We start from the raw sequence: 12,703 nt of genomic DNA, 5'->3' as shown, positions 1-12,703 counted from the left end.
GCCGCAGAAGGAGCCAGAAGCCCTGGGCTAAGGGCTGCTGCCCACGGTGACCATAGAGCCCCGCAGGGGCTGGAGAGAGAGCATCTCTCAACCCCCCAGCTGATGGCCGCCATGGAGGACCCAGCAATTTCGACGTTGCGGGACGCGGATCGTCTACACGGTCCCTACTTCGACGTTGAACGTCGAAGTAGGGCGCTATTCCTATCTCCTCATGAGGTTAGCGACTTCGACGTCTCGCCGCCTAACGTCGAAGTTAACTTCGAAATAGCACCCGACGCGTGTAGACGCGACGGGCGCTATTTCGAAGTTGGTGCCGCTACTTCGAAGTAGCGTGCACGTGTAGACGCAGCTCCAGTGACAAATTATTCACACTGAAGGAGGGAATAATAAAGTACATGGAGATACACATCAGATAGAGCTGGAAGGGACCTTGGGAGGACAGAGTCCAGTCACCTGCCCTCTTAGCAGGACCAAGTACCATTTTTTAGAGGATCTTTTTGCCTAAATAACCCCTTTTAAGGATTGGGCTCACAACCCTGGGTTTAGCAAGCCAATGCTCAAACCACTGAGCTATCCCTCCCTACACCCATTGCTACCAGGAGGTCCAATGTGAGCTTTCAACATCTTAAAATTAAAAAAGGAAAAACAAAAACAAAAAAAAAGGGAGGTTTCCTGGGCTTGCCAGAGGGCACATTGTGCCCAGCCTGCTCTTTGTTACTGACCCTTACTGGGGCAGGCATGTTGGGCTCCTGCCTCCACAAATAGCCATGACACCACCAAAGACAATAAGAACCAAACACACAAAACAGAGAAGGGGCAGGTTCTGAGGAAGAGGAGGGTTTTGTCAAGGGGATAAGTTAAGAGGTGATTTAGAATCACAGATTAGGCCTCGGCAGGGCTATTGCCATGGGTAGTGGGGGAAGCTTCTACTTGGGGAGGCAGTAACTACCTGCCCAGGCCATGCCCCTGTCCCACTGTGTCCCTCCCACTGTGTCCCTTCCCACCCTTCTCCTGTGTCCCTGCTCTCTGTATACTTGTCCTCTTCCAGTCAGGTGCCTGAACCCAAGCATAGGTACTTCTGAAAGTCTCATTCTTAAATTATATTTTACAAAGAATTTTGTATTTCTGCAATATACTTACAAGAAACCATGGCTCTGGCTTCTGTGTGCTACCTTGAAACCAAAATGAGGAGTCTAGTGGCACCTTAAATACTAACCGTTTGATTTGGGCACAAGCTTGTGTGGGCAAAAGCCTGCTTTGTCAGATCAATGTAAATAATTCTAAAACAACAAGAAGTCCTGTGGCACCTTGTAGACTAACAGATATTTTGGAGCATAAGCTTTCGTGGGCAAAGACCCGCTTCATCAGATCCACGAAAGCTTATGCTCCAAAATATCTATAAGGTGCCACAGGACTTCGTGTTGTTTTTGAAGCTACAGACTAACATGGCTACCTCTCTGATACTTGTAAATAATTCTATTAGTCATGAGATTCCTCATTGAGAACAAGAAGAAGTTTGCTCACTGTTTTTGCAGATACAGACTAACATGGCCATCTCCGTGATACTTGAAAACAATAGCTTCTATTGTGTTCACATTTTTCAGAGCCCATGATGGATAAAATGCTGAACAACTCAGCAATGGAGCAGATGAATGTATTGGCACAGCTCATGGTAAATATCTCCTCCTGTGTGTTACTCGATCGCTTCCAGCATCTGGAGTCTGTGGAAGAATTGGAGGAAAAGGCACAAGAGCTCATGCAACAAAACAATTTCTTGGCTAGTAAGTATATCATTTAAAATCCATACTGATATGTAACCCCTGAATTCATAAAACTGTCATTCCCATATTTCCCAGTTATATAAGTGTTTCAGTAACATGGCAGGCAGAAAGACTTGCATACATACAAATATACAGAAAACACACATGGTACAAACACAATTTTTTTTTTGAAAAAAAGGCACACCTGTCAGATAAAAATATGCCCCTAATTTTTGAACACTGTAATGCAAGAAATAACTAGCGATATTTCTATTATAACTGAGGAATTTGGTTATTCCTAAAACTATGATACCAGGAACAACCAATATTAATATCATGTACAGCAAGAGTTGAAGAAGGTCATAGAATGAAAAGGTTTGAAAACAAAATATGCAAATGAAACTGGTTTGTTGCTTTTTAGGGCAACATCCCCTAGTTTATTCTCCTCTGATTTTTAAATTTCATACACTTTGGGATTTCAGAGGATGGTTAAGAATATTAATCTTTGTAGGAAGCACTGGCTGCTTAGGAAGATAGCTTTCACATCAGCTCAGTTACTAAGAGTGTGTTAATTCCTGAATAGTTTCTGCTGTTCCTCAGCTCATTGGGATGACAGTCTCTATCCCATCTCCTTGAAATGCCTCCTCTGCTGCTGGAAATCTCTCCCTTTTTCTGAGGCGGCTGTAAGAGGAAGCAAGAGAACAGTCATTCACCATTGTAGAAATTTATTTTCACTGCCTGATGTGCTCCATCTTCATATGTAGCCCTCTCTAGAGGGGAGGTGCTTCGTCAGTGACTTCAATGGGGATAGGATTTTAGCCAAGTTTTTATGTTTAATTTCTGGATTTGAATAAGTTTAGTACTGAAGCCCCCTGGCCTCATTGGAGTTTACAGGAGAAGACAGAGCAAATCAGAAACAGAGGATGAGACTAAATAAAATGTGGGCATGTGACAAGTACTCAAAAGAACTGTATCTATTCAAGTTCTGCCATGGAGAAAACTGTGATTTTACACGTTATGTAGTTTGTCTGGCAGTGATATCCCATCCCATTGAAAAACACTGGAGGGGAATGGTGACCAGTAATTCTGCTTGGCTCTGATGTGCTTTGCACAGAGGTGGAGAGACTCTTTGTACCCTCCCCCCACCCTCAGCATACACCTCCTTAAAGGCCGGGAAGAATGTGGCAGTCAACTGGTCTTGAGCAATGCAGTTTTTTGTCATCTTTGCTCCTTTAGTAGAGGTTCCCATATACATTAGTACTGTGACTGTTTTCAGAGACCTAGGCTCAAAACATCCTGAAAATATATTGAAATCTTGAAGTAAGTGACAAATAAGGCATCTTAGGTGGGCATAATGAGAGAATGTTCCTGTTACCTCATCAGATGCAGGCCTGTATTCCTTTCCATTAAAAGGTGGGTCTCTGAAGCTTAATTCTCCTTAATTTAATAAAATACTTTTTGAAGGATGTGGTGGTACCTTCAAAATCCTCTTAGATATATATTTGCCCATTTAAGAGAGAAGCAAATTTTAGTATTTTGGCTAATTAGCGTTTGGTTAGTCGAAAGAAACTGCAGAGCAGAAACTGAAACATTCTGAGAATATTGATTTTTTTCTAGGGATCACATATATGAGAGAGATTTTAACTTTCCTTTCAGTTTTCTGTTGTTTGTGATGGTGTTTGTCCCATGGAGAACACTGCCTAGTGATCAGGATCTTAGGCCTTTTGACCTGTCATGGAGGCATTTTTGGAGCAGAGCCTGCCCTCCCCTCAGCTTGTGGTCTGAATCAGAAAAGTGTGGAGGGGGCTCACCACCTGGCACCTCTTTGCACCTGAGTGTGGCCTGGTAGCTCTTGTGCCTTGGCCCTCCAGCCAGGTCTGTTCCTAGTCTATCTCTTCCAGGAGTGGTCTATACATAAAACACAGGGAACTGGGACAAATAAACTCAGTTAGCATGTGAGAGGGGGAAGTGCATGCTTCTCAGGGTCTGTCAAAAACAGTCCCTCCCTTCCCACAGGGAAGGACCTTCAGGCAGGTGTTGATAGGAGAGGTCTTGCTTGTTTATTATTTATTTATTTTTTAATGGGTAGGGGTCCTTTCTCTTCCTTGGACTGCCCAAAAGTTAGCTGTTCTCCTCCAGCCAGTGACTCTCTTGAAGGTATGGTGGGGCAGGGCTGCTGGCAAGCCCAGAGCAGCTCCTTAACCCCTCATTGCCCGCTGTGGAATTTGTATACCCCATCACACTTTTTAAAAGAAGACAGTTTTTTTTCTCTTAGGCTACGTCTACACTAGCCCCAAACTTCGAAATGGCCACGCAAATGGCCATTTCGAAATTTACTAATGAAGCGCTGAAATGCATATTCAGTGCTTCATTAGCACGTGGGTGGCCACGGCACTTCGAAATTGATGCGCCTCCCCGCCGCACAGCTCGTCCCGATGGGGCTCCTTTTCGAAAGGACCCCGCCTACTTCGAAGTCCCCTTATTCCCATGATGCCGCAGCCACCTGCATGCTAATGAAGTGCTGAATATGCATTTCAGTGCTTCATTAGTAAACTTCGAAATGGCCATTTGTGTGGCCATTTCTAAGTTTGGGGCTAGTGTAGGCACGGCCTTAATCAAGAAGGAAATATAGTGGAATAATAGGGAATATGGGAAGTCTTGTACTCTGACTTCATCTTTCCAGCCTCAGAAAGAGGGTTGACCCATACCCTTGTTACAGGGTTAGAGGGCAATCGAAAATATGAATGGTGAGAAATGCCACTAGGGCAAAGCAAGTTATTCCATATGATCTCTGTATAAAGTTCAGCATGAATTAATTAAAATCAACCTCTGAAGAATACTCATTGGTCCATGAAGTATTATTCCAAGATTTGCTTATGCTGGAGTGGCAAAACAACAGCATTGCTGCTGTGCATAGAATAGACGCTTCCTACATCAATGGAAAGGGTACTTCTGGGAGACTCAACATAAATCTTTCTTGATCTTGTTACATCTAAACTTAGGAAGGTAAGTTTTCCCAACCATGTTGCATACAGTGCAAAATTTTCATGTCTGTGAATGACATAGCTGAGTCAATCTGATTTTTAAGTGTGTACTAGGCCTTATTTGGCCAAATTCATTGCAAGTTTTGCCCAGTAAAGGACTGTAGAGTTTGGCCTGGTAATGGGAATATTTTAATTAAAAATAAAGCAAGTCTGGAGAAAAAGTTCATCAGGACAAAGTACAAGGAAGCTTTTCTTCAGATTTTTCTGAGGCCCACAGAAAAGAGGATAATTCTAGATCTTAATAGGTATACTGAGATAAAATATCGAGCTCTTTAACTGTGCTAACATTAACAGTCAAAAGTGCCATATGGTACTTAAAAATACATTGGTGAGTGTAGACTTGAAAGATTTTATGTTTCCGTGCTGGAATATCACTGGCATGTGTCCAAGGTTTACAGCACAAGAAAGCAATATACCAGTACAGTTTAACCATTTAGACTTTACAGATAAAATACACATCCACATTCGTTACAAGAAGATGATGTGGTCTTTTTGAAGATGGTAAGTGGCTTTCAGTAATTCTGTGACTGACTATTCCTGAGCTGCATCTAGTGGAGACAAAAGAAGTCAAAACCATTTTTTAGTATTTTTCCAGAATGAAAAGTGATGAAGGCCTTTTATTCATAATCTTATTTCCAATTAAACACCTTGTTTTTCAAATTTTCTTTGATTAGGTATAATATTCAACACCTCGAGTAACAGGAGACAAAGACGAGATTCTGCTAACCACCTCCCACAACATATTTCATACACAATTAGAACTAGTGTTCTGTATAGCATGAGAACAGATCTGGTAAAAAACCCAATGTGGAAATCCCATCCCCAGCACCTGCCAGGTGATGGCTTCAAATACAATCACATCTTCATCCCACTTCAAGACTTGATTGAAAGCGCCATCATTGCAGTACATACTGGAGAAAATGCATCCAAGCCAGAAATACAAGTCCAAGCTATGCCATATCCATGCCACACCAGTGACTTGTAAGTAAATGACCTGCTTTAGAGCACAGTTTAGCACTCTTAATAGCATGGCTTTGAGCTGGATGAGCTATACAAATGGGTTTTAAAGCTGCTAGATCTGTCTAACTGGTGACCACCCCATTATAGCATAGAACCAATGTGGCTGAATCCTGTGCATCTCATTTTGCCATTCTCGGCAGAAGGAATATGTGGAGAAGAGGACATGATAAAAGCTCACTGGGCAGTTCCTGTCTGGCAGACAGCCCCATCTGGGAGCTTGTATTAGCACATGCACATTATAAGAGACTCAAGGATGTTCAAAGCTATACTGAGGCTGGAGCTAGCTTAGAAATAGCTCAGTGATCATGCAGAAGAAACCAGCTTCTGTGTGATCTATCCACTCTATTATGGATAGCAGAAGCCGTGTCTACATGTGCCACCTACTTCGAAGTGGCGGCGCCAACTTCGAAATAGCGCCTGTCATGGCTACACGTGTTGGGCGCTATTTCGAAGTTAACATCGAGATAAGGCGGCGAGACGTCGAAGTTGCTAACCCCATGAGGGGATGGGAATAGTGCCCTACTTTGACGTTCAACGTCAAAGTAGGGAACGTGTAGTCGTTGCGCATCCCGCAACATTGAAATTGCGGGGTACTCCATGGCGGCCATCAGCTGAGGGGTTGAGAGATGCTCTCTCCGGCCCCTGAGCTTGATGGTGGCTGCATGGAGCAGCCCCTTAAAGCTCCCCGCCCCCTGCCTTCCTGTGCAGGAAGCTGAGAGAATGTGCAGGCAGCAGCCTAGACACGCGGCCAGCCTGCACGTCCCTCAGCAGCCCCACACACACCCCACTGCCGCAATGGCCGCACGCCAGCCCCCCAAGCGCCCCCAGGGGACCCCCCCCCAAGGGAAGCCAGGGATCCCAGCCCAGCAGCCAGGCGGGGAAGCAGCAGCGGGGCCCCTCCTGCACGGAGGCCGAGCTTCGGGACCTGCTGGGGCTCTGGAGCGAGGAGGAGGTGCTCCAGGTAATGGGGAGCAAGAGGTGGAACGCGGATGCGTTCGCTCGGCTGGCTGAGGGCCTGGCCGCCCAGGATCACCCTGCCCACACTCCAGATCATGTCCGGAGTAAAGTGAAGGAGCTGCGGCAGGGTTACGCCCGGGCCCGGGATGTGGCCGGCCGATCTGGGGCCACCCCCGTCACTTGCCCCTTTAACAGGGAGCTCAGGGACATCCTGGGCCCCCGGCATACCTCCTCCCCTCTGGCCACTCTTGATACCTCAGCTGAGGAGCCTCAGCAGGCCCCGGAGGCGGAGTCCGCCCCGGAGGCAAGCCCCGCACCCCGGGGGCCCCCCTAGGAGCCCACCCCCGGGGCACAGGAGGAGGAGGAGGAGGAGGGGGAGTCCTCCTCCAGCGACGCCGGCCTGAGGATCGTCCTGCCATCCAGGAGCTCCAGCCGGGCATCCACCTCCCGGGTGTCCCCCGACCGTGGGAGTGGACCGTCAGGTATGTACCCCCCCGGTGCACACCCCCAGGGTTGAGGGGCGGGGGTAAGAGACATGACCAGGGACCTCCACATGCCAAGATGACCATGGCCCCAAGGACAGCAGTGGCATGTCCCTCAGAAGAGTGCATCAGCCCCTGCCCCCCCCGCATCACGACAGTGCCATGACCCATCCCCGGGGCTGGGGGGAGCGGAACCTCTAGGGTTCCCCGGGCGGAGGGGGTGGGACACTCAGCAGCAGCAGCAGCAGCAGCAGCAGCAGCATGTGATGGAGTGGGGGGAGTGCAAATGCGAGACTCAGGCTACATACGAGAAACAAGCAGAATAGCTCCCAGTGGCTAAGGATGACCCTGGGGCTACAACTGGCAGGTTACACCTCTGCCCTGAACAAAGAGGAGGGAGGAGCCGAGCTGGGTTTGAATCGGGGGCGGCAGTTAGAGGCTAGGGGAAGGGAGAGCTGGAAGGCATCCAGCCTGAGGAGGGGGAAAGCTACACCCCAGAGGGGCTCCCCTCGGGGTCTTCTCCCCAGGACAGGTTCAAAGGACTGTCTCTGGCTGCTGTGCTGTCGCTTCTGGGAGAAACTGGGCATCTGTCGCCTAATAAACCTCCTGTTGTACCTGCTGAGTGAGAGTCACTCCTGCCAGCGGACGGGGTGCAGTGCAGGGGGACCCCTGAACCCCATCACAGCAGCATCTCCCGGGGACGGGGATGGGGAACCTGCAGCAGAGGGGTAGGGGGACAAGGGCCATGGCTCGGGGCCCACACTAACGGCTGTCTCCACTCTTCTTCCCCCTCTCCTGTGTTCCACAGCTGCACCATCGGAAGGACCGGAGAGCACCGGTGAGGCGTCAGTGGTCCTGGACAGACCTCTGGGGCCATCACTCCAGGCCAGCCCCTCGGCGGATGTCCGACCAGCCCCACGGCAGGGAAGATGGCAGACCCAGCACCACCAGGCGACGGCGACGGACCCCCAGCTGCTGGTCCTCCACCGTCGGCAGCTGGAGGTCGCTGAGCAGCGGCTGCGGGTGGAGGAACGCTGCCTCCAGCTGCAGGAGCGGGCGCTGGCCTGGCGCCAGGAGGCACGGGGGGCCTTCTTGCGGACCTTCAACCGTATCGCGGACTACCTGGTCCCCCATGCCGCGCCGGCTGCCGCTGCACCCACCTTGCCTGCTCCACCTGCTGCTCCACCCGCTGCTCCAGCCGCTGCGCTGTCCTCCATCAGACCGCCACCCGCCACCGAGGGCCCTTCCGCCGAGGGGGACCTGGGGCCAGCTGACACCCGCCGGCCGTATCTCTCGGTCTGCCCGGGCCTCAGCCAGCCCCAGCCAGGGCTGAGGCTGAGGCGGGGATCCCGGCCGCCCACCCCCAGCGCTGGACTTTAGGGGGTGTGGGGCCCAGGACGTGGCACCCCCTCTCCTCCTTTGTATATATTCCCCCCAGTTTGATGTTAGTTTGTTGTAAATAGTTTGTATATTTGACCCCTGTTACTATGCTGATCCTTACCCCCCCATGTACATAGTTCTCCCCTTCTTTGTCTTCCCCTTTCATCTTATCCCTATTTATAATATATATATATATATATATATATATATATATATATAAAAGTTAGATTTTGCCTGTAAATAGTTAGTCTTGTTGATAATAATAAAAAGAGCTCTACAGATATTTGAGTTGACGAACAACTGTCTGCTTTTATTTATAAGAAAAGTGTGGGGGGGTGCTCTTGGGTGCTCTCTAGTGTGGGCGTAGGGGCAGGGAGTGTTGTGGAGGATGGGGGGGGTCAGTGGGGGGCCTGCCAGCGTTCACCCCGCCGCCTCATCAAACTGGGCCCTCAGGGCCTCCCGGACCCGGGTCCCTTCGGGGTCCACCTGGCGACTGGGGGCAGCGGGTGGCTGCACATCGGCCCTGCCGGCCTCCACAGCCCAGCCCTGAAATAAGGCCTCCCCCTTGCTCTCCACCAGCTTGTGGAGGACGCTGCACGAGCCCACAATCTGGGGGATGTTGGTGGGGCCCGCATCAAGGTGGGTGAGGAGACACCTCCAGCGCCCTATGAGGCGGCCAAATGTGCGCTCCACCACCTGGCGCGCGTGGTTCAGGCGCTGGTTGAAGTGCTCCTGGCTGGCAGACAGATGGCCTGTGTACGGGTGCATGAGCCAGGGCCGGAGGGGGTATGCCGCATCTGTGATGACGCAGAGGGGCATGGTGGTGTCCCCCACAGGGATCTCCCGCTGGGGGATGTAGGTCCCCGCCTCCAGCTGGCGGCACAGGCCCAAGTTCCGGAATACCCGGGCGTCGTGGGTGCTGCCAGGCCAGCCCCCATAAATGTCCAGGAAATGGCCCCAGCTGTCCACCAAGGCCTGGAGGACCACTGAGTGGTAGCCCTTCCTGTTTAAGTAGCGTCCTCCACTGTGTTCTGGGGCACGGATGGGGATGTGAGTGCCATCCAGAACCCCGAAGCAATTGGGGAAGCCCAGGGTGGCAAAGCCCACAATGGCGGCATCTGGGTCCCCAAGCCTCACGAGCCTGTGGAGGAGCAGGGCGTTGATGGCGCGGACGACCTGGAGGGGAAGCACATGGGACAGCACCAATGAGGGGAGTGCAGGGTGCGTGTGGCCCTCCCCTGCCAGGGCCCCCCTCCCCTCCCCCGCCCTTCCAGGGCCCCCCTCCCCCCTGCTCCCCTGCCAGGGCTGCCTCCCCCTCCCCTCGTGGGTCCTCTTACCTCCATGAGGACAGCCTTGACGGTGGCCTTCCCAATGCCAAACTGCTGCTCCACGAATCGGTAGCTGTCTGGAGTGGCCAGCTTCCAGACAGCAATGCTGACCTGTTTCTCGACGCTGAGGGCACGCCGCATGAAGGTGTCCTGGTGCCTGACTGTGGGGGTGAGCCACTGGCATAGCTCCAGAAATGTCTGCCAGCTCATGCGAAAGTTCTGGAGCCAGTGGTCGTCGTCCCACTCTCTGAGCACCAGCCGCTCCCACCAGTCGGTGCTCGTGGGGTAGCTCCACAGCCGGCGTCGTGTGAGGCGGGGGGGGGGGCAGGGTGCTGCAGGGTTGGGGGTTGCGTCCGCCTCCCCTGCGGGCAGCTCCTCCTCTGTGGCAAGGAGGTGCTCAGCTGCCTCCTGCATGGCATGGAGCAGGGTGAGCACTGCTCCTGCAGGGGCAGCTGTGTGGACCTCTGGCTGCTGCTGCTGCTGCTGCTGCTGGGGGTCCATGACTGCGTCGCTTGAGGTGTGCGTACCTATGGCTCTGCAGACCGCGTGCTGTGCAGGCTGCGTGTGTCTGGGAGGGGCCCTTTAAGGGAGCGGCTAGTTGTTGCCCCGGAAGCGCTAGTCCTCCCTGTGACCCTGTCTGCAGCTGTTCCTGGCACCCTTATTTCGATGTGTGCTACTTTGGCGTGTAGACGTTCCCTTGCAGCGCCTATTTCGATGTGGTGCTGCCCAACGTCGAAGTTGAACATCGACGTTGCCAGCCCTGGAGGACGTGTAGATGTTATTCATCGAAATAGCCTATTTCGATGTCGCTACATCAAAATAAGCTATTTTGATGTAGCGTTCACGTGTAGACGTAGCCAGAGGCTGAGAATTTGTTCACTTATTTGCGGTGGGAATTTAGTGTTTAGTTTTGTATAAGCAAAAGATAGAAGTGAATGACTGGAATGCAAGATGAAAATGCTGGGGGTATGATTACATAGCAAATTTATGTCCAAATAACTTTGCAAGTCTCTATCTGATGCAACCACTACTGCGAAATCATTACAAAATAGCAGACAGCTTATTTGGACTTTGGTAAACCTCATTGTACGAAGAATAATAGCACCTATTCTGAAATATATATTTCAGAATAGGTACTGTGTAGACAGGGAATAGAGGCTATTTCGAAATAGGCTCTTCTGGAATAAGATTATTCTGAAATAATTCTGCTTCCAGGGGCTCTTATTTGAAATAGGTGCTATTGTGTTTAGACACACTATTTTGTAATAAACTTTGTTTAATCCAGGGCTTCCCTGTAGTAGATATGCATTGTTCTGCACTAGCTTATTTTGAAATAACAACTCTGGAATAAGATGTTCCAGAATAACCTTGCTTTATAGACATACTGGCCACATCTACACTACAGTGATCCTTTGAAAGATGATCTTCTGGAAGATCTCTTCCAGAAGATCTTCTTTCAAAAGAGTGCATACCACACAAAATAGTGGATCAAAAGAGCAATCCGCTCTTTCAAAAGAGAACATTCACACAGCCCCCTCTCTTTCAAAAGACCAGGACATGGATCGTAAAATCTGGCACCAAGAGGACTGCTCATTTAAAAAAAGGGGCCATGGAGAATCTACACACACTTTTTTTCCCAAAAGAATCTTTTGGAAAAAGGCACTCTTCCTCATTTGGGAGAGGAAGAAGGCCTCTGAGGCTATGTCTGCATGAAAAGCATCTGTCAACAGAAGTGGCTGTTGGAAGGGATTTCCAGGCAAAACTTCCATTGACAGGTTGTGGCCACACATCAGAGGATTGAAAGAGCAAGCCGCTCTGTCAACAGAGAGTAGCCAGCCTGCCCAGCCCTCTCTCGACAGAACGGCTGACTAGAAGCTCTGCAAACACGGCAGCCCTGTGAACCAGAAGCCCTGTCTGTCGACAGAAGGGCCACGGGGAGTCTATATGACTGTTTTCTTGACAGAATGGTGTTGAGAGAGGCGTTATACCTGAACAGAAAGAGGTATAATGCTGCTGGTGCATGTGTTGACAAAGCACATTTTGCATGTAGACGCTTCGCAGTTTTTCCCTTACAGAAGCTCAGTTTTTCTGGGAAAAGTGTCTTGTGTAGACATAGCCTGAAAGAAGTGCCATGTTCTTTTGAATTCCTTTCAAAAGAATGCATTTTGTGTGTAGATGCTCCACAGGATCTTTTGAAAGAGCCCCAGCTAATCTGAAATGTCTCACTAGTATAATGCAGCCACCTTCGGGAAGAATTTGCCTAGTAAACATAACAGGCCTTCGAAATATCAACATTTGCAATTAGCACCTTGCAAAACATTAAAATAATTTGGGATATTTTTCACTATAGAGAGCCACTGTCTTGGAGGTACATTTTGTGTGTTCTACTAAGCCTATGTATTGCCATTAAAATACAGTAGGTATGTTTAGCAGCAGCAAGGAAGTATTGTTAACAGAGTTAAGTAAAATCACAACCTCAAGAATTGTTTGTTGAGTATTAAAATATTAATTGTCTATTTTTCCTCTTTCTCCTTTGAGTCTTATACCTGTATTTTTGATTACAGATTCTTGAACAATATTGGTTTCTTTTTTCCATTCATAATGATGATAACATGGATGATATCTGTTGCTGGGATGGTACGGCAATTGGTTTATGAGAGGGAAATTCATCTCGAAGAGGTAATAGTTAGCTGAGCCTTTAACTGTGAAACATTTCTAGGGGTGTACAGACA

General features: G+C 49.6%; 1 protein-coding gene across 1 annotated transcript in view; it reads left to right on the top strand.

Annotated features, from left to right (window-relative positions):
• Positions 1-12,703, top strand: part of ABCA13 (ATP binding cassette subfamily A member 13) — a 316,624-nt gene that overhangs the window by 114,169 nt on the left and 189,752 nt on the right. The window contains exons 30-32 of the mRNA XM_074986018.1: positions 1,605-1,781; positions 5,479-5,785; positions 12,536-12,650. Coding sequence (XP_074842119.1) covers positions 1,605-1,781; positions 5,479-5,785; positions 12,536-12,650 — 599 coding nt within the window. The remainder of the gene's footprint in view (positions 1-1,604; positions 1,782-5,478; positions 5,786-12,535; positions 12,651-12,703) is intronic.

This window comes from Carettochelys insculpta, chromosome 2, assembly GCF_033958435.1.
Source record: "Carettochelys insculpta isolate YL-2023 chromosome 2, ASM3395843v1, whole genome shotgun sequence".
NCBI classification, from domain to species: domain Eukaryota; kingdom Metazoa; phylum Chordata; order Testudines; family Carettochelyidae; genus Carettochelys; species Carettochelys insculpta.
This window is presented reverse-complemented; position numbering and strand designations above follow the sequence as displayed.